We start from the raw sequence: 22348 nt of genomic DNA, 5'->3' as shown, positions 1-22348 counted from the left end.
AGATAATACAAACTAAAACCACTCCTTTTTTATGAGGATTTTTGTTCATGAGGAAAAAAGGTAGACTTACCTCCTCATTTTTAGACTTCCTTTTTTATTTGCTCAGATTGGGCTTTTTTTCTGTTGCCCGTATTTCATTATTATCTTTCTGCCCCTGTATTACTTCCTATCTTTTCCTGGAAAACTTCTTACATGCTGTTGCTGAACTCTTTAGCTATAAAGAGCAGGAAACATACTAATGATAGTCTCGTCACCTCCTGGAGGCGGGGGGGGGAAGAGAAGTTACAAGAAATACTTTGTCCAATTGAAGCTAGCTAGCTCGACTCATGTTTACTGCAGAATGTTGATCTACTGTGACATCTCACAACACTTATCAACTTTAAACTTTTCAATATTTTCTGTGAACAGTGGTAGACGTTACTAATTTCAGAGTAGAAGAAAAGGTATCAATAGGGCTTATTCTTCAGTACTAGAAATTCTGAAAGATAAAATTATCTGTATAATTGTAGTACAAGACTGAGGCCTATGGATGTATGAAAACTTGTATCAAGAAAATTCTTTAAATTTGCTTTGGAATTGTTGGGCATTCCGTTCTTGAGCCACGTTTATTTACTTGAGATAGAGCAGTGGTACCCTAGTTGGATAACAGTTACCAAATATTGATGATAGTATTTCTTTTTCCTATTAGACGAGCAAGTGCTGCACTCAACTGCTTAAAACGTTTTCATGAGATGAAGAAAAGAGGACCTAAACCTTACAGCCTCCATTTAGATCATATTATTCAGAAAGCCATCTCAACGCACCAAAAAAGGGATCAGTACCGTGTGCAAAAAGACATCTTTATTTTAAAGGTATTATTATTATTGATCTTTCAAAATTGAATTTGACTTTGTATTTTGGAGGCTTAGATCCTGCTGCCCAAACTTCACTCTCGTCTAGTTCAGAGCAATTCATGTGATTTCTTTGTAGTAATTTTTTCATTTAATTTGTCATGTACATACTTGTGGATACTGTATGGTATTTGTAGAAATGGAGGAGTGAATTTTTAATAATTTTTAATACTTTTTAGGACCAGTTACGATCTCTTATTATGAGATTCTTAATGCAGTACTATAACCATGCAATTTACTTTCAAGTGCAAGTTACTGTGGAGCGTAACTCTTACAATGATTGTTACATGAACAGTAAGTATATCATGACACAACTGAAAAAAATTATGCAAGGAAACTTACTGTAGCTTTTCATGTCTGTATTTCAGGATACAGAAGAAGCACTTCTAATGAATCTTAGAGACAGCCAAGTTCTCAATCATAAAGAGAACCTTGACTGGAATTGGAATCTGATAGGGACCATACTGAAGGTGAGCTTTAAAAGAGTGTGATATTCTTCTTATGAAATTGTTTGAACAAAGTCTCTGTTTCACATGTGAGCTTTGACTTTCTAATATTAATTCCATGGTACCTCTCATAATCTGTTTTATTTCAGAAAATTAGGATCTTGTGGGTTTAATAAGTGGTGCTGTAGTTTCTTTGAATACAGCCCTCACACTATATGCAAAAATACAGTTAAATTCACAAATTTTTTAATAAGCATGTATTAAAACTTATATAAATTTATTTTTATAGAAATAGATTTTACAGAATTAGCTGTAATGACTTTAATGCTGCTAATACATTAGACTTCAGTCCAGACTAAACAAGGATACTGCCTTGTTCAGTTTCATAGCAAATATTTTTATATAATGAGAGCTGATAAGGCTGGAGTTTACAGATCAAATTTCAGATGCTTAGACTGAGCTTCATATGAAAACTTCAGTAGTATGTAGTCTCATTGTATGTTTTGAACTAATACAAATACTCCCACAGCATCAAGTTCATTACAAAATTAACTTGTTTTTACAAAATAAAGGAAATACCTTTGACAGGGAGGTCATGCTCTCAAATATATTTAATGCACGACTTTTAAGAAAGCCTCTCTTCTTAAGCAGAAAAATTACTTTCTTTAAGAAAAACTTGGGTCAGTACTGTCCTCAAACCAAAGTATCTCCTGTGATGCTGTGCATCGAAACCATCCTTCACCCAAATCAATGTTTTCTTGCTGTCTTCTTTACTGTGTTGTTATAAAGATAGTGAAAGTACAAAAAAGTTCAATGGTGACAATCAGAATCAAGGTATTTTTAAGTTATTATTAAAGAAACTTAAATATTTCTGTGCGTTTTCTCAAGGACTGATAAACTTGAGAGAGCAAGCATCTGTGTGGTATAAAGAGCTGAATATATATATATATATATGACAGTAGCATTGCTCCACCAGATTTCACTGTTTACAGGCTTTTCACTGGAATTACTGGATGTACTGGATTACTAGGTGTTTATGATTATTAATCATAGATATTTTTACCTTTCCTTTAGTATTAAAGTGCTGTGATTGAGAGACGGGACACAACTTGATGCAAGCAAATGTCACTTCAATTAGGCTAATGTCATGATTATATACACACAAACAATTGTTACATCTTATTCTGATAGGTTCCAAAACTTGCTTATTCTATAACTATGTGGCAACTCATGCGAAGATCTCACACTAGCTGTTTAGGAATTCAGCAATAGTTAAAGACAACAACGTCTGTAGTTCTTGCACCACGTCCTTGAGCAAGCTGACAAACAGACCAACCTATTCCTTGTGTAGTCTCAACTTGATACTTAGTCCCTGTTTCTATACCCTTCAGTAATTTCTCGTGTCCCTTATGACCAGGGCTTGTGGCCTACAAGCTCAAGCACATTCCTTTCAGCTAACTGATTGTTACTTGTGGTCCTGCTTCCCAGGCCCCCTCCTGCATTAAAGATATTATCAAGACACTTTTTCAGATTCTCACTGTTAATTAGTCTAAGTAGTAGGAAGCTTTATGGAGTTGACCACTAAGGTGGTGTGTGATTTTTTTTTAATTATTATTATTTATTTTTACCTGAAATTTAAGTCAAACTGTAGGTTTCCATGCTATCTCGGACCTCCCCAGTACTTTCTAATGTCCTGTCAAGCAGTTGCTAATATCTCAAAATCGGAGAATTGTCTTTCAGAATGAGAAGGCTATGTGTTTTCTGGTTTAATTCTAACCACTTCCCTTCCTGTTAAACTGCACAACAGCAGCATAAACTAAGATAATGTTATCACAGTGATTCATCTTTAGTCCTCCAATGAGCAGGATCCAGATTCCAGTGTGGTTGCTCACCTCCCTCTTGTTTCTGTTGCACCTTTTTAGCTGTGAAGCATCAGCTTTCTAACCACCTCGCTACTTGCATCTCATGTGCTCCCTTACTGCCTTTTATATTTGCTTAGCTTGCTGTCTAAGCTGCTAAAAGAGCAGCAAAAGTGGTGGTGGTCAGGATGGAGGACTTGCAACTTCGTTGTTGACAGCAGAGCTTCATGCTTTATCTGGCACTGTTAGTGTAGTCAGTTTTACTAGTCATCAACTAGTGTACTGTATGTCTCAGTGCTAGTGTACCAGTTGGAAATGCAGAAGTGTACTGCTTAGGTAGGAAAGAAGAATGATGCATTCATTTCCATCCCTTTCAAGAAGTAACTTACTAGTAGCAACGGAAATAAATCTGAGACCATCAAAACAACAGGCAGCTGTAAAAACAGGGGAAAACATAATAGGAAGAAAGGATAGGTCCAGAAGAGAGTATTATGTTTTCATGTGGTCCTTCTTAAAGTATCTTATGAATTATCAACAGAAGACTTTAAAATACCATTTTAAGAAGCAGTGTTTAAGTGAGCTATAACAGAGTAATGATTATTTTTAAAACAAATTGATGAATTGGTGAAAACAACAAAACAATTACTTCCCCACCACAGCAAAACCTGTTATTTGCAGAGAAGAAACTGAGCAATAAAGTGTATTTTTCATTACCTTTTCATAGTTTGCTGTTTTCATTAGAATTGTGGCCTTGTACACATAGCATGTGACTGATGTTCCCTGTCCTTCTCTAGAAAAAAATCAAACAGTTCTTGGAGGAAGAAGTGTGGGCTTTTCAATAAAATAAGGTTTTTCATACATAACATTAAATGCAAGAAAAATTACACTGCTAATTATGAGGTAAATGTAGCTAAATGAGTACATTTTGATGACTAATCAAGGACTGATGTACAGGTTTCATATAATGCTATATTTGCTGTTTTTCTAGTGGCCAAATGTAAATCTAAGGAACTATAAAGATGAGCAGTTGCACAGGTATGTAAAAATTATGTAAGACTTAATTGAAAAAAAGAAATTTGGAAAAACTTCGTAAATATTGAAATAAACTATCCCTTGGATATGTCACATTTTTAAAATTGAATCTATAGATCAGCAGCAAAAATGAAAATTTAGGTAATTAGATTACAGTATTTGCTTTAAACAGGTCTTTTAAGATTTAGTGCTTTCTTTTCTATGCACAGATACTTGATATATTTATTCGCTTAACAAGAGTCATACTAGCTTTGCAAACACCCTATTTCATTTTAAAGCTTAAAGTATTACGTCTTCAGTATTTCATACATTAGTGTTTGATGTCAGCGCTTGACAAGTTTTGACAGAATAGGTCTACAGTTGTAGTTACAGTTACAGCTTTCATCAAAATCAGAAAAAGTTATTTCAAATTGCTATTAATGGCAATGGAAGCATGTGGGACTTGCAGAAAAAAACCAAAAAACTTAGTACTGCTCTAGTTCTTTTTATGTACGTTGGCATTAAGACAGTTCTATTACTTTTGTGCATGTTTTGTAATGGCGTTACTAATTAATTCTGGGATGTACCCTCTAACATGCATTTCTGACATTGATTTGGTTAAATTATTTTGAAGAGTAGTTCTGCATTTGTAGGCATGGAAAGGTACTTCTGCATAACTTTGTGGAAAAAGCTAAAGCTAAAACATATGCTGAAAAGCTCATGCTACTCCATTTTAAATTTTTACTAAAAAGTAGTCAAGTTACTTTATATAGTGTTCCCAGCATAAGTGGTAGTCCTGTTGTAAAAAAAAAAAATAATAATAATAAAAAAAAATAGCCATGACTTAATTTTGCATCTGTATTTTTGGAGGTTTTTTCTTCCCCAGGTGTTAATTGCCAATCCGTACCTTGTGGTAAAGGATTATTTTTCAAATCTAGTAGTTTATAACATTGCTTCTGTAAAGCAGTGTCTGCAGGCTGGGCTGTGGTGCCCATACCCACGCCTCTGCCTACCTACCTACGACAGTGTTTCTGTTCCCTGGTTTTGTGCTGCACTCAAGCATTGTTCAGTGCCTAAATAATGTAATTCCAGATAGCTTGAGAAAATCTATGATTGAGTTGGTCTAAAACTTCTACACTCATTGATCCTTTCTGCAGGATTGTGGGTTAGATGCTTTAAAATGCTGTTGCTGATGTTTAATTAAAACTGATCAAGCCCTAAATCTCTCCAGTTTCACTGCTAAATTTCATAAATTTACAGCCACTTTGGTTTTAAGTGTAAAGTACATTGATTTGTCCTTCCATAAGTTGATTTTTTTTTTTATTGTTAGTGTTCTTGTGGTGATCTTAACAGCTGTTAAAATGAAATTCCAGATATAATCACTTTATTTCATAGAGCTACAATTAATGAGATGTGTGTATACACATGTACATGTATATACATACATATATCCATGCTTAATAACCAGAATAATATACATTTAATTTGACAAAATCTAAAGAAACCTTTGGATTTCCTTTGTAATTGGTTCTGTATTTAGAACTGGGGCTAGTGGCTTACTCTCACTTTTTGTAACTAAAGCACTGCACCTTTACTTAAGTTTTCTTAATGCTTGACATAGCTACCTTGAGACAGAGCATTTTGTGTTACGTTAAAGCACATATAGGTGTTTATTTTTTGACAAAGAATTGGTGAGTGGAAGCTCTTTGCTGAAGTTTTATTCCTGCGATGCAAAACTGAAACTATATTTCTCACCATGATTTCAGGAAGTCTTGAGTGAGAGTCTGTGTTTGTAATCACTGTTATGCTTCAGAAATGCTTAAGTGAGGTTAATGAAAATAACAGTTGCTGAATAAATACAGCCTTTTCCTGCCAGAACACAAAAATGTGTTTTTCACAGTAATGTTGACTGTCATAGCTGCAGAAAACTCATGTCACAGATTCTTTTTTAGCTCTTTGGTAGTCTAGGTAGTATTGCCTTTGAAATTCACCACAGGATAAATTACAGCAGAATAAATTATAAGCGTGAGAATGAGAAGAAAGCTATGGCTTCTAAGAGCATAGAGATTTTGAGTGCCATTGCTTATTTTAAGTCCTGGCTTAGAAAACCTTTTATAACACACATCTCTGAAATCACGTCTGCATAGACTCACTACTGCTATCTACTACTGTTTTAATAACTTTGGAAAATTTATTGCAAATAAGCTAATTTAGTCCTATCTTTCCTACCAGCGTAATTTGGTACTATGAGACTGTCCTTGCATGCTGAAAAACAGCAGACTTTTTTATTTTCCATAGGTTTGTAAGGAGATTGCTATATTTTTACAAGCCTAGCAGTAAACTGTACGCCAACCTGGATCTGGACTATACCAAGGCTAAACAGCTCACTGTGGTGGGTTGTCAATTCACTGAATTTCTTCTTGAATCAGAGGAGGTAAGAAATGTTATTCTGCAGGACTGGAGAATGAGTAATGCTGCTGTATGCCACTTAGAGGGGGAAAAACCTTAATTTTGGTAAAGACTTCTGTAAGACTTTGGCTGTTAAAAGTAAAATGATCGGTATAATTAAGAACTATAACTTAAAGTTTTGAATTATCCAAATGAGAGTGAGGAGTACTGTTGTGTTTAAGTCAAAGTTTTATTAAATATGGCATTTTTAAAAGCAACGTTGGGTTTGGAGTTGTTTTGATTTTTGCTATGTGTATCTTTCCTTTCTTCTTGAATGCTAACTTTCATGCCTGAGGCCAGAGGAAATTGTCATTGAACAAACATTTTCCTGGAAAGAACAGAATTGGTCCCAAGATGTCTCCAAGCTAAACTCCTTTTATTTGCCTTGAACCTTCTTCTTTAGTCTGAATTGTGTTTGCTAGCCAGCATTTCTATTTTGTATCTGTATTGTGTTTATGCATTTTAAGAAATTTTAAATTGGATTTCAGTAAAGAGAGACCCAGTTCTCTTACTAGTAAATGCTATTACTTTTGTTTTATTAGGATGGACAAGGTTACCTGGAGGAATTGGTTAAAGATATTGTACACTGGCTCAATTCTTCATCAGGGATGAAACCTGAACGTAGTCTTCAAAATAATGGGCTACTAAATACCCTTAGCCAGCACTACTTTCTGTTTTTTGGTACTCTCTCTTGTCACCCTCATGGAGTGAAAATGCTTGAAAAATGTAACGTGTTTCAGTGGTGAGTGGTTTTATTCTGTTTGAATTGTGCTTACCGTTACAATAGTTACAAAAATAGTGAACTATGCATGAGGACCACCATCTGTAAAGCTGTGAGTCAGTCAAAAGAACTTTAGAAGTTTTCGAGTGAAGATCCCCAGTTTTGTGGGGTTTTGGTGTGTTTTTTTAAGAAAGGGTCTTACAGTCTGGCACTACTGATGATATATGGGTGATTGTGCCACAAAATAGCTTACTTTTTTCTTGTCTGCACCTTTCTGGCAGAAATCAGCATCAGGAAACATGGTACTGTACTGAAAAGACAGGAAAAAAAATACCCCTCCCCCCAACAATACAAAACAAACAAAAAACCCTAACCCAAACAAACAAAGAACTCCCCACAAAACACCAAAAACAGGCAGGGATCATCCTGTTTGAGAAATGTGATGATGCCTGTTGTACCTAAGCTTCAGTCCAATATACTTGGGTAACGCTGTGAAGTTCAAAATTCTGTTTGGGTACAAATGGACGTACTTCCTTAGGGAGTGAATTGGCTTGTGGCTAATACTGAGGTGTTTTAAGTATAGTAAACTTTAAGTAAAAATTTAGGTGTTATGATGTACTGTCTTTTTTCAGTTGAATTGTTTTTATTGAGTTTTAAAATTCAAGTATTTTACTGGTTTCAGAGAACTTGATTTACAATAAAATTTATACAGTTAGTAGGACTAACCTTATGGCAAGCTTTATACATGGAATGTTTTACCATGAGGAATTGCTTAGAGCTTCACAAACAGTATTTTTGTACTCATAATCACTAATTAAAGTATACTGACAAAGTTATTGGAGCAATTATAAAAAGGGTTGGTTTGGGGTTTTTCCCCTTGCATTAATTATAAAAAGGGTTGGTTTGGGGTTTTTCCGCTTGCAGTTTAGCATATTTTTTGGTCCCCATTTGACTCTTTAACAGCTGTAACAGTTGAAGGTTAACTCTGATTCATATGAGAACTTACTTTGTGATCTGTGTTGATAGAAATGAAAGTCTAATTCAAAATACTTACATTTGAATGGTTGATTGAATAAATAGGTTTGAATGGGTTCAATTACTGATTTTTATTTTCTTTTCTTTCCTTTCCCACAACCCCACCTCCCACCCCCCAGTCTTCTTAATCTTTGTTCTTTGAAGAACCAGGATCACTTGTTAAAATTGACTGTTTCTAGTTTGGACTACAGCAGAGATGGGTTAGCAAGAGTCATCCTTTCTAAAATCCTGACAGCAGCTACTGATGTAAGTTCAGTTCAATTTATGTTTATTGTTATTTGCCACTAAACATTTATTTTGTTATTCAAGGTGTATGACTTCATTTTTAAACTATTATATATCCAGAAAGGTTTTTATTTTTATATTTAGAGAGATGAAACTCCTACTTTACGTAGCTTTTGAATTTGCTGTGAACTTCACAGCGTATATTGGGTTTGTGCTCATGAAACTAAGTCATTCAGATAGAGCTTTCTCTCATGCACAAAGAGGGTTAAAGTCTTCAAATACATAAACCAAGTGTAATGTTATTGTCTAGGTCAGCGGACATCCTATATGAATTGAGAAAGCATTGTTTTCACAAACAGAAATAATGTATTTCTAGCAGTAATAAACAGGTTAACCTGCCAGTGGTAGATACTGCTTTGATAATGATTGGTGTTACTGTGATGGAATGGAGTAGAAGCTATAGCTCCTGGAATGAGAAGGTGGTTCAGAAATAGGCATTGGAATTTGTACTTTTGAATCTAAGAAGCTGAGCAGATACCAAACATGGAGTTATGTAGACTTGAGGGAGGAAGCTCTTGAACTTCTAAGAAAAGAGAAATGAATCATGTGTAACATAGTAGACAAGCATTGATGTCAGGGAAATGACAATTCATAAGTTGAAATCTAACTAGGGAAGAACTCGTGTATTACTTCAGGGAGAGGTATTCCTCTGTCTCCTGGATAAGGCAGAATATATTCTAGAGTGTATACAAGAAGGAATAAGCTAGATGCTAGCTTTAGATGTCTCGCTGTATTTTGGAAGAGGAGAGGGAAAGAAAGAAATTGAGGATATTTCTCTGAGACTATCAAAGATAAGATTCTTACAAGTAAAGAATGGAGTCTGAAGGTAATGAAGATAGTTGGGGTTCAAGGAATGGCTCATTGAAAGAAGAGGCTGAAGCTCCCTACTGAGTAATTTTAAGTGATGACTTTGATAACCTTTCTCTAAAGTTATTTTATGCCTAGTCTGAGCAAGAAAACAAATCAATATGTTGTGAGGACATATGTCTGTGTCTTTATTAGACTTCTATGCTGTTAATAACTGTCAGTTAAGAGCAGTTTAGACTGTGGAATTTCATTTAGCTTTTCTATTGAGATTTTTGTGTCAATGGGTACTGCCCCCTCCATCACCTCCCAGCTTCATAAAAGGGGGCCATACATGGGGGAAGAGCACACCAGCATTTCAAATGCTAGTTAACAAAGAAGTCGAGACATGCTGTCACAACCTCCTTCATAAAATATACAGTTAGACTAATAATTTGAGGAATTTTATTATGAATTAGTGTTTGTGGTTTAGATTTTGGGAAGGATTTCTTGATTCTGATAACCTATAGTATGAAGACTTAAATTCTGTTTTAAGAGAGATTCTTCCAAATGTTTTCAAGCATCCCGTACTTACACCAGAAGCTTTATGTAGGTAAGAATAGGTTGATCTCCTTCCAAATGTTCTATAAAGACCTACTTTTGTACTTTTTTTTTTTTTTTTATCTTAGCAGGGAGGAAGAACAAAACAGAATTCATTCAACACTGATACCCATATCACTCACTAGCTGTTAGCAGGCTGGCTGGAAGTGGGGTGCAGATACTGTCTGAACATACTGTCTCAAGTATATACAAAGCCAGAAAGCAGTTGAAAGCTACTGCTGCTCTTAGTGATGATAACTAAAAATAGTTTCCACCTACTTGTAAATCAGCTTAATGAACAATGGGTAGTAAACACTTCCCGTACTTTAGATGTGAATAGGTTAGACATCACTCTCCAGCACCTTAGAAATTAGGAAAGCTTGTAGAACCCCCAGGTTTACCCATTTTAATTCTGATCTGTTTGGGATTGTGAAAAGTATTAGATTGCGATCTGATTGCTGGCATTACCTTGACTGTTTAATGCCAGAGCTTGACAGATGTCAAAGTAAAACTCTGGAGAAAGCTAAGAGATATTCTACAGGCTTAAGAGTTTAAGAACGCAAATTTTGGATTTCAAACCTAAATAATCAGTTTTAAAGTTGAGATCTTTTCTTGCTGATACACTGATACCTTCTCACATCAATGATGTTTTAAAGTCTCAGCCTACATTAGTAGCCTATGGCTGCTGAGGTCTAATACTTCCATTTCCCAGTCTCATTGAGGTATGGGTCTAGCAATATTGTCTAGTGAAATGGCAGAGATTAGGTAACTGTCTATTTTTCACAGTCTCCTGAAATCTGGAAGAACAGAAACTAGTAGAATTTCTCAAATGCCGGGCATTGACTTGCTCTGTAAGTCTAACCTTTCCCATATGTGCACAGTCAGTAGTCCTTACTGTCAGTGTTAGGTGTGCATTCAGGTATAGCAGGTATCTAGCCATGTCAGTCTTCAGGCAAGTTCATAGGTGACATCTGTTGAGGCTTAAATTTTGCTGTTTAGAGTTCAATGTTGCACTGGATAAGACTGTACCTTGATTTTTATGTGCTGCAATACCATGAGAATTCCTTCGGTATTTTCTTTTTTAAAAAAAGAATTTAGAACACATTTAAGAAATACAAAAAATAATTAAATCTTATTTGTTCATCACAAATGTAAATGAATCTTTTGCTATCAGGATACTAAAAGATGATGTACTGTTCGAACCTAAACAGAGCGTGACTTCCTTTGTGAAACATACTGAACCCTGAGAGACAGATAAAACTATTTCAAGTTGGTTTTTTTCCTGAATTAGTTGATCTGCTTGGAATTCTTAGAATTCATAGGGAAGTATTTTGTGACTCTCCTCTTCTAGATAAAATACACAAACAGAATGGACTGTCTCAGCCATTAGAAATGGGTCTACATTTGCATCAACCACAGATGATTTCATACGTGTATAAAAGTTATTTACTTCCTTAAATTCTTTTCCTGTTTTACCATGTGCCCAATCCCATACATTCTTACAGTGGAAATGGAAGTGATAGGATTTTGAAGAGAAAATTTCACTAAATACTACTTGACAAAAAGGCATAATGTTGACCTGTCCAAGAACCCTTTGGCCATCCTTCGTTTACACAGTATTGCCAGTATCATATCTTGGACAAAATGCTGTCTTCGGTCTTTCTGGTGTTTATGCTCCCAATAGAAGATCAAAGGTGTAAAAAGCTAATCCAGAGGATAAAACTTCTTGATTATTCAGTATTAACTGTATCCTTAGTAGTATAAGTGGTATTTTTGAGCAACTGCAGTTGGCAAAACTACGGGTCTCTTCCCGAAATTCACATACTCGTGTGAGGTGGAAATAGATGTCAGTTCCAAGAGGAAAAGCTATCTGAAAGAACATGGAAATACTGGAACTTACAGGTATTTGCATGGGCAGCTCCACTGACTGAGAAGTAATTTGGAAGTACCTCTGCTTAGAGTATGGGGAATGTTAGGGGAAGGTATCTGCCTGCCATTTTGTGGGGTTTACAGTCTGGAATTCTGAAATAGCAGCATTGTCGACAGCAAAAGAAAATGTACTCCTCCATCTTCAGCAGGCACGACAGGAAAAAATGAAAGCTTAGCACAGTTTATACCACTCACTGCACTGTCCCATAAGGAGAATATATTTTTAAATACTACCAGAACTGACGTTCTGTCACCTTGGACAAGTAAGTGAATCTTAAAATTAAAAATGAACATGCAGTTCAATTCAAATAAGGCACTTGCCCTTCCACCTTCCCTTTTCAAAGGCTTCTGATGAGGGCCTCATAGGATGAGTGGAGCCTGTATAGTAGGGCTCTGAAAGGGTTTGTATTAATTAATAACCCAGAAGACAAAATGTGATTTTGATTCTGTATGCTGCCTCTGGCTTCTAAATTCTGTTTAAAAGCAATAATAATGTGTGGGACTGGGCATAACTTCTGAAGAGCTGTGTTTTCTGAGGGAGGAAGACTGTCTCCAGTAAAGCTTCTTCGCTTCAGAAATTTTAATTCCCTGAGACATTTGTTAATGAGATACCTATCTGTTTATTTCAAAAGCTGAAAATGTGCTTTTTCTTGGGTTAACTGAAGTTTATAGCCTCATACACCTTTTAAAGTTACCCAAAGCTGTGAAGCACGTTTGTTAGCCATTTGCTAATGAGTGTCTCTGAACAAGGAAAAGTAATTTCTGTAGCCAGCTTAGCATTAGAAGCAAAGAGTAGCATTTTGGGCTGGCTGTATATAACAAAAACATTTACAGAGCAATAACCTTGCAGATCAGTGAAGCAGAAGCTCACCTTAACCTACTTCCAGATGTGCTTTGTTCATTCATGCTAAAGCAAATTAATACTCTCAGCTGCCTTTCTGCCAGTTCATGGTAGAAACAGTGGAGTAGCCAGTGTGTCCTCAAGTGCTGTAGTTCATGACCTAAAATTTTATCAAAGGGGTAGACTTTACCCTACATCTGCTGGCATCTGTGCTGAGCTGTGTGTAATCGGATAAGCTTAGTGACCTCTGGCTTGCTTCTTCACTTCTAAGGGTCTCAAAGGCCTTTAGTAGTAAAAGGAAGGATCTTCTGTCAGACTTAGTACAGGGCTTTATCTGTGTTTTTCATGCATGAGGGGAATACCTGTTTCCTCCAGATATCCTCTGCAATGGTTTTCCTATCAGTTCTCATCAAAAGTAAAAACATTCTTGGATTTTGCTTCATCTGGACAAGCAGTGCTGGGCTTCACCCCTCCGATCTGGGAAATGCGTACAGGTGATGTTGCACACAAAGGCTTTGGCCCTGATTGAAGTCTTTACCACTGTTGCGAATGCACACAGCGGCTTTGCAGCAGGTCTGAGGTTTGAATATCTTAGTCTGAGTCATTCTTTGTTGTAAAGACCCTTTTCCATACCTGCAGTTACTTAAAACCCTGTTCTGCTGTTCTTTACACCTTTATAATTGTTCTTCTTTTTCTTTCTGATGGTGGCAGGAAAACCAGAACAGTGTCCAGGATGTCAGCACTCAGTGAATTTACCTAGTGACAATGCTGATGAGTTTTGTTCTGTTTACTTTCAGTGGGTTTGGTTGCCATTGAACTTCTATCTAATGCTTCCACAGAATTAATACTAGTATAAAGATCTTTTCCGTGGGTGGAGAGAGCTGGCTCAGAGCCTGTTGCGTGTATAGAGCTGGGATTATTTTTTTACTTTAGCTCATTGTTTCAGATTTATCTGCAGTGAATTTTATTTGCCATTTTAATGTTGCATCAGAGTCATGAGTTCCATCTTATCTGTTCCTTCTCCAAGCAGAAAACAAAAATTATTCTAGCTCTCTGTACTAGCTGCTGGATAGATTAATTCATGTTCAGGAAGTATTTCAGGAAGTGAACATTGGTATCTTTTGTCCTCTGTATCACACTCAGTGTAATTATAGCAGTAACAACAATTCTTTATAGACAGATTTTAGTACTTGAACTATGTGACACTGAAATCTGGTTTCATATTACTGTGTTACTCTGCGGGCCTAACTTACCAAGTGATTGTTTTGACATAATAAAGCTTGTTCTGATCTTTAGTAAATACGCTGCTGGTTGCCTATCCCACATACCAGACATACCACTGAAGAGATGCAAGCCATTTCAAAATGATTGTGCAGCTTAGGTCAGTTGTGAATCACTGTTCCACAGTCTTTCTTGGTACCTGTGCTACATCCTGCCTTCCCTTCAAAATCAAAAAGCTTCTCTATACTGAAAAAGCAGAAATATGCACATGATATTTGAAGGTGAAATAATGAAACAAAGTTTTTGAATTGGAATGTGCATGTTCATATTTCCTACTCGCGTTTTTCTTTCAAGTCCTGCTTGCCAAATATTTCTGGAGAAAAAGAAAACAGTCCAGAAGATACTGTTAAGCTAGGTAGTGGTGTCCAACCTGCATCACTTCACCTATCGCTTGGAATACTGTTCTTTACACGCATCCCAACATAGATTATTTATATTCTAATGTATAGAAAATTTACTTGGTTATAGCTATCACAGCCTTAAAAAGGTATAGGGACTGAAGACTTGAAGAAAGATTTGGGCACCTGAATTTATCTTTTCCAGCTATACTTGTCTAAATATAGTTAATGCCTTTCCTAGTAAGCATACGTTGTCAGGGTTTTTCTGTGCTTACTCCAGATTCTTGTAGATTAAGCCTATTTGCTTTTATTTTGTGTGTAATTTTTCTAATAGAAAATGGTGTTAATCAGTTTATGCTGTTTATTCAGCAAGCTTTGAACAGCAATGCAGGAACTCACGGTATATTTACTTCATTCTGCTGTTACTTGGAGCAATTCATAGTAGTAAAATAAGTGTTGGGAAACTGTCTTATTACAGAAAGTAACGTTCTTTTATCTAGAAGGTTTTCTGAGAAGTTTTGAAGATCAGATCCTTTGGGAAACAATTTTAAATTTACTGAAATGCGTTCCCCAGAGGTTCTTACATATTTGCTTGTTAAAGTTCTTTGCGAAACATTGCATACGTGAAAGTATCTGCAATTGCACTGACCATTTACAAGGTATTTTTTCTGCTAATAACTTTGTGTGATGCTAGTGTTCACGGTGAATACTAATTGATACGTGCTTTCCAAGGAGACTTGCAGTAACCAGATTACTTGTGATCGCAGATTCAGATTTCCCATTTGATAAGGTGGAAGCAGTTATCTATTAGACTGTAGCTTTAATTCATAAGGTGTGAATCACAGCTCCTTGCTATTAAATAGGGTAATTGAAGTGTATTTTTTAAAATGAAATATCATTAACTACACTAACTGTTTTTCCTTCATTCAAAAAAGCATTTTCCTTACTTTTGCAGAGCTGCAGGTTGTATGCAACAAAACACTTAAGAGTATTACTGAGAGCAAATGTAGAGTTCTTCAGCAACTGGGGGATTGAGTTACTGGTGACCCAGTTACATGATAAAAATAAAAGTATTTCTTCTGAGGCACTTGATATTCTAGATGAGGCATGTGAAGACAAGGTGAGCTTCCTTTCCCTTTTCAATATCTTATCGGTATGCTACTCTGTAAGCTGTTACCAACTCCTCCCCCACTAGCAAAGTAAAAGTATGCAAGAAGCTACTGGTGGTTTCCTTTCTTGATTGTCATTGATGGACTTCATAATACTTTATCGACCCCTTTGCTGAAAATACCGCAATATCAGTGACAAGAAAGAATAGACTTCTGGAGTATGCCTACTTTTAAATATGAATTCAGACTCATTCAGCTATTTTGATTATTATACTTTTTGTGAAGTGATATATGTTTAGAAGGTACCTAAATGGATAATATTAGAATGAGGTTAGTGCTGTTTGATACTTCCTTTTGTGAAAAACTTGATGCTTCGTTGCTGGCAGATTGTAATAGTTGCAGTTTTCAGAATTATATAGCGCTCAGATACTCTTTATGCATTTTTAATCATTTTAGGCTAATCTTCACGCCCTTATCCAAATGAAACCAGCTCTTTCTCATCTTGGAGACAAGGGTTTACTTCTACTCCTAAGGTAAATGTAGAAACAAGTAAGTGTTTGTTTTTATTCAAATTATGTGATTTTCTTTAAGTGGATTACTGACTGTCTGATATTACTTTACAGATTTCTGTCCATCCCAAAGGGGTTTTCGTATCTAAATGAAAGAGGTTATGTAACAAAACAAATGGAAAAGTGGCAGAAGGTAATGCTAAGAATAAAAAGTGTGTCTGATACTAGGAGGAGTAAGAGTCTAAATATGCAGGTTTAGAAAGTCAAAGGTTCTCAAAAATACTGCGTATTCATATACGTGAATTGCTAATGTCAATACATTTATTGCCTCGGTTACTTTAACGATTTTGCTGAAAAAGGTGGAGAGGGATTTACACTTCCATAGCTCCTCTGTACATGTGTGCTTTTGATTTATACAGGCCTTTTGTATAATTCTGATACTTCAGCAAATATTTCAGGAGTGTAGTTACTTCCTAAAATAGGTTATGTTGTAAAGTCATAGCTGGAGAAGTGCATAAAGAAGTACAATTTTCAAGATACCTGTTACCTCTGATTGTTGCTAATTAAAGTCTAGAGCTAATGAAGATAGATATGCTGTTAGGAAGTGAATAGGAACACAAAACTTAAGACAAATGCATCGTTGCCATGAGTAAAATAAAACTCTTCATACGTTACTCTGTTTTCATAATTGATTATAAATACTTGTTCTCATTCCTGTTGGCATTTTTTTTTACTAACTCTACAAGATGTCACTTCTCTAGGAATACTGAAATACGCGGTGGCCTGTTAGATTATTTGGGTTAAAGTCAGATGTGAAGCATCTCCTTCTTTCCTTCCTTTTAACAAATTCTCTGAAATAATTGTTTTTGATTGTTGACCCTGCAAACCCATTGTGTGTATGAAGTACAGTAATTTTGGTGAGCCCCATCTTCAGATCATAAAGAAATTCAGCCTTCCTTAAGGAGCACTTCAGTTATTCCTTCCTTTACAAAGTTTCATACTATAAAATGTAATAGTATTGTGTCAACCTTTGGCTGTTATCTTTTAGGAATATAACTTAAAGTACGTTGAGTTGATTGAAGAACAACTTAATGAAGCACTTACAACATACCGCAAACCTGTTGATGGTGATAACTATGTTCGTCGGAGCAACCAAAGGTAAATTTGGGAAAATGTATCTTTGGGCATAAGCTGGTGGGACTGATCAATAGGGCTTTAAAGTAGAATGTGGGGGGAAATGGGATACCAACAGGATTGCAGTAGGTAAGCTAAGCATTGGCATGGCATCGCCTGAGGGTGGCAATGGTGCTGGGAACATTTACAGTGCTCCTGGGAGCAAGAGCACATCTGAAATGCTTGTACATCAGTGCACATGGTGTGAGAAACAGGATGAACTGAAAGCATTGTTCAGTTCCCAGAGCTATGGTATTGATGTTAGCATGGCTTGGTAGAATGAGTCCCACAGCGGGAGTGCTGGGATGGAGGACTACAGGCTGTTCAGGAAGCATAGGCAGGGCAGGTGAGGTGGAGCTGTGGCTGTAATGTAAGGGAGAGGTTTGATTGTACAGCCCTCACAGTTAGTGGTGATGTGTTTGAGAGCTTCTGGGTGAGGATTAGGGGGATGGCAAGCAAAGCAGATGTTGGGTGTCTATTACTTATTACTCTGCTAGGATGTTAGCACTAATGGATTATCCTGTAGACAGGAAAAATTTCGGTAGCCCTTGTCCTCATGGGGGATTTCAACTTCTCAGACATCAGCTGGGAATACCGTACTGCTGTGCTGAGCAGGTCTAGGAAATTCCTGAAGTCTGTAGGAGATAAATTCTTGTCAGAAATACTCAGTGAGCCAACTAGGAAAGACACCCTCCTAGACTTGCTGTTTGTAAATAGAGAAGGACTCATGGGAGATGTGATGGTGGGTGGTTGTCTTGGCCACAGTGATCATGAAACGGTTGAGTTTAAAAATTTCATTGTAATGAGAAAAAAGGACAGTGGAGTTTTTACCCTGGGCTTCAGGAGGGCAAACTTAGGGAGCTATTTAGCAGGGAATCTGCTTTTGAGGGTTTAGGAGTCCATTAGTGCTGGTCCATTTTTAAGAACCACCTTTTAAAAAGCACAGGAGCAAGCAGTCCCGTTGTGTTGTAAGTCAAGCAAGTGAGGCAGAAGACAAGCTTGGCTGAACAGGGAACTCCTTGTGGAGCTCAAGGAGAAAGAAATTTTATGATCCCTGGAAGCAAGGTCAGGTTTCACGGGAAGATTATAGAGCTGTGGTTCATATGTGCAGGGAGAAGACACTAAAGGCCAAAGCTCAATTACAGTGGAAACTGGCTAGTGTTGTGTTAGATAACAAGGGCTTTAAGTACATTAATAGCAAGAGGATGTCTAAAGAAAACACTGAACTGATACTTGTTGAAGATGGTCAGCTGACTAATAGGGATGAAGAAGAAGCAGAGGTGTTCAGTGGTTTTTTGCCTCAGTCTTTAAGAATGCTGATAGACCTTAGGCTGCCTGGTCCCCTGAGCTGGAGGACCACAACTGTGGGAACAGCAACTTTCCATTTGTGGACGCTGAAATTGTAAGGGACCAGCTGTATCAGCTGAATGGTCACAAGTCCATGGGACCTGATGGGGTAATTCTGGAGTACTGAAGGAGCTAGCAGATGTTGTGGCAGGACCCCTCAATCATCTGCCAAATGTCTTGGGCGTCTGAGGGGGTCCTTGCTGGCTGGAAGCTAGCCAGTGTTGTGCCAGTTTACAAGGAGGGTGTAAGGGAAGACCCAGGAAGCTACAGGCCTGTTAGTCTGACCTCACTTGCTGGAAAAATTATGGAGATCATACTGAGTACTGTTGAAAGGCATTTAAAGAGTAGTACAATCACCAGGTGCAGTAAGCATGGGTTCAGAAGGGGAAAGTCCTGTTTAACTAACTTCTGTGATAAGGTCACCTGCCTAGTGGATGAAGGCAAAGCAGCGGATATATTTTTTCTGGATTTTAATGAAGCTTTTGATACTGTCCCTTACAGCATCCTTTTGGACAAGTTGTCCAGCTGTGGGATGAACAGGTTCATGATGTTCTGGGTGAAGAATAGCAGGGTTCCAAGGGTTTCAGTGAATGTGGCTACATAAGGCTAGTGACTGATCACCAGCGATGTTCCTCAGGTCGCAATTCTGAGGCCAGTTCTGTTCAGTATATTTATCAGCAACCTGGATGCAGGAGCTGAATGCATGATTAGCAAGTTTGCTGCTGATACCAAACTGGGAGATGCTCTTGACTCTTTTGAGGGTCAAGAGGCCTTGCAGAGGGATCTAGATAGATTGGAGCATTGGGCAATGATTAATGGGATGCAGTTTAACAAGTCCAAATGCTGGATTCTGCACCTAGGATGGATGGAGTGATGCTGGGCACAAGTATAAATTGGGAGAGGAGTGGTCTGCAGAAAGGGATCTGGATGTGCTGGTTGACAGCAGCCTCAACATGAGCCAGCAGTGCCCGGGCAGCCGAGGGACAAACCGCATCCCGGGGGCACCAAAGGCAGCCCACCCCGCCGCTCAGAAGGGGCGACGTCCCACCGCATCCAGCGCCGGTGCGGCCTCACCCCGGGTGCTGTGCGCGGTGCTGGGCCCCGCCATTTCAGAAGGGTGTGAAGGTCCTCGAAGGCGCCCAGAGGAGGCCAACAGCGCTGGTGGGAGGGCGGGAAGGCCCGGCCTGCGCGGGGCGGCTGAGGCTCTGGGCTCCTCTGGTTTGGAGCAAAGGGGGCTGAGGGGCGACCTCGCTGCTCTCTGCAGCTTCCTGGGGAGGGGACGTGGGGAGGGAGGTGCTGATCCCTTCTGCCCGGGATCCGGTGACAGACACGCGGGAATGGTTCAAAGCTGCGCCAGGGGAGGCTCAGGCTGGACGTCAGGAAGCACTTCTTCACCGAGAGGGTGGTCAGACACTGCAACAGGCTTCCTGGGGCGGTGGGCGATGCCCCAGGCCTGTCAGTGCTTCAGAGGCGTTTGGCCAATGCCCTTAGTAACGAGCTTTAACCCTTGGTCAGCCCCGAAGCGGTGTCAGGCGGCTGGACTAGGTGATCGTTGTGCGTCCCTTCCAGCTGAAATACTCCATTCTGTTCTTGTCTAAGTTCTCCAAAAGAATCCTCTTTGTCTGAAAAAAAACTCAACTCATTGCATTACATTGCAGTGTAATTTATTTTAATAAGAAAATGTCAAAACTGCTGGGATAGCATATGATCTCTTTTTCCACCAGATTACAGCGACCACATGTCTACCTGCCAGTTCACCTTTATGGCCAACTGGTGCACCATAAAACAGGCTGCCACTTATTGGAGTCTCAGGTGAGGACAAAAAATATTAATAATTTGAAAGATTTTAAAGAGTTCTGTAAACCTTTTAAATTTTTTTAAGAGATGGCATTTAAACAGTCATTGCAAAATATGGCGATTAAGACAATCTTAAGTTATATGGGGCCAAATATTTGTGAAGACAGTCTTTGCCATCTATTCTTAACTAAAATTCCTTCCTGACACTGCGAGGTATTTCTCTAATATTTCAGTATTTTACTTACAATGGCTAGCAAAATCTTAAAATTTTTCAGTCTGTGTGAGTGAATTGTATATTGACGATATATATAGAGAGAGAGAGACAAACTGTGTCTATCCTTTTACACATACAAAAATGTGGAGATGGGGGAATAAAATCTTATTTCTAGTATTCTGAAAAACTAAGAAAACAAGCCCTAAGCCAGTACATTGTTACTTAAATGAGTTCACTTTTAATGTAGGTTTGCAAGATGATGTAATGAATTGAACATGACAGTTGAAAAGTTTAAGAGAAAGCTTACATATTGGCAGTGTGTTAGCCTGATTAATCTGTTATATTTATAAAATCTGAATTAACTTGATGCAGTCAGTGGTTACATTAAAATTTTCTACTTGCATTACTGTTGCTGTTAATTTATGCTTATTATTCCAGAACTACCGCTGTTCATTTTAGGGTGCATACTTTAAATTAGTGCTTTACCATTTTATTAAAAATGCAGGAGAACCTGTTTGACTGGAGGTCTCCTTTTCATTTCCAACTGAGTTGGTTTTGTCTTCTGTTTTTCTCCCTCAGAGTGTTGTTACAGATCTAAGTTACACTGTTCGTTCCCCAATGCTGGATAAGTGGGAAGGAATTAAGCAGCTGAAAGCAGCCCTTTGGGCCTTGGTTAGTAAAAGATTTCAAAACTTTCTGCAGTTGTTTGAGTTCTGTTATGACTCTCAATTCTGAAATAACTAAGGAAAGTTCCATAAAATCATTAATTAGGTTTTTTGTTGTAAATTATGTGTGACTTTTTCCAAGTTGGTATTCTGTACCTTAACTGGACTTCCAGTTGAAAATGGGTCACTGCACCTTTTTTGTTCTTTATTCTTTTTTAAAAAATAAAAAAGAACAGATTATCACAAGTAGCAACAGTATTAGCATGAAAAGTAGTTAGAAGTTGCTGTGGTCTGGCTTTAATGTATTTACTGTGGTGGTGCAAAATTCAGTGTTTCTGGCAGAAAGTTGGCTGCCACTGTTGATGCATGTGAATATATATGGTTATGACACCTTTGGTACTTGTGATGGGCAAAAACCTCATGTCTCTGCCTGTCAGAGCTACATTTCTGAACCTGCTTTGCCACCTCAACTGTTCATCTGCTTCTTTCTTCTCTTTCCCAAACTTTATTTGGGAACATTTGTCCAAGGTGACTGTTACTGGAAGATGTTGTAGGTAATAAAATGCCTGAGTAAAGGAGAATGTAAAATGAGTAAACCAACATTGTGCTTTTGGCTGTAGTAGAATTGGTAAAATGAGGAATATGTAGTAGTTAACTGTGAGCAGTTTTAAGTACTATACATTATATGCAAAGTTCTTTTTTGGATTTTCACAACTAGGAAATGCCAGAAAGGGTGCTCAGATAACTTAACTGCTTTGCGAAGACGTGGCTTGAAACTGTGCTACCAACAAACAAAAATGTCAGAAGTTTTACACTGATAGTACTTCAAATCACATCAGAATAAAAGCTTACTTGACAAAACTTTTCTTCCAGGGCAATATTGGATCATCAAATTGGGGTCTTAACTTACTTCAAGAGGAGAATGTAATTCCTGATATAATGGCACTTGCCCAACATTGTGAGGTTCTCTCTGTTAGAGGGTATGTGTATCCAATTTATGGCAACTACCTTCTGTAAGTTTCACGTATAGGTTTTCAGATAGCCTTACCTAATTTACATGATTATAG

At 37.6% G+C, this 22348-nt stretch overlaps 1 protein-coding gene across 2 annotated transcripts in view; it reads left to right on the top strand.

Annotated features, from left to right (window-relative positions):
• RICTOR (RPTOR independent companion of MTOR complex 2) overlaps positions 1–22348 on the top strand; it is a 92796-nt gene that overhangs the window by 52791 nt on the left and 17657 nt on the right. For both annotated transcript variants that reach the window (XM_080372106.1, XM_080372105.1), the window contains exons 17-29: positions 689–851; positions 1259–1360; positions 4184–4230; positions 6505–6640; positions 7197–7396; positions 8530–8656; positions 15423–15587; positions 16033–16109; positions 16200–16278; positions 17134–17243; positions 20330–20417; positions 21196–21288; positions 22155–22261. In XM_080372106.1, the coding sequence (XP_080228232.1) occupies positions 689–851; positions 1259–1360; positions 4184–4230; positions 6505–6640; positions 7197–7396; positions 8530–8656; positions 15423–15587; positions 16033–16109; positions 16200–16278; positions 17134–17243; positions 20330–20417; positions 21196–21288; positions 22155–22261 (1494 nt within the window). The remainder of the gene's footprint in view (positions 1–688; positions 852–1258; positions 1361–4183; positions 4231–6504; positions 6641–7196; positions 7397–8529; positions 8657–15422; positions 15588–16032; positions 16110–16199; positions 16279–17133; positions 17244–20329; positions 20418–21195; positions 21289–22154; positions 22262–22348) is intronic.

The sequence above is a fragment of the Falco punctatus genome, assembly GCF_963210335.1.
Source record: "Falco punctatus genome assembly, chromosome: Z".
Classification (NCBI taxonomy): domain Eukaryota; kingdom Metazoa; phylum Chordata; class Aves; order Falconiformes; family Falconidae; genus Falco; species Falco punctatus.
The sequence above is the reverse complement of the archived record's forward strand: the minus strand, read 5'-3'. Positions and strand labels throughout refer to the sequence as shown.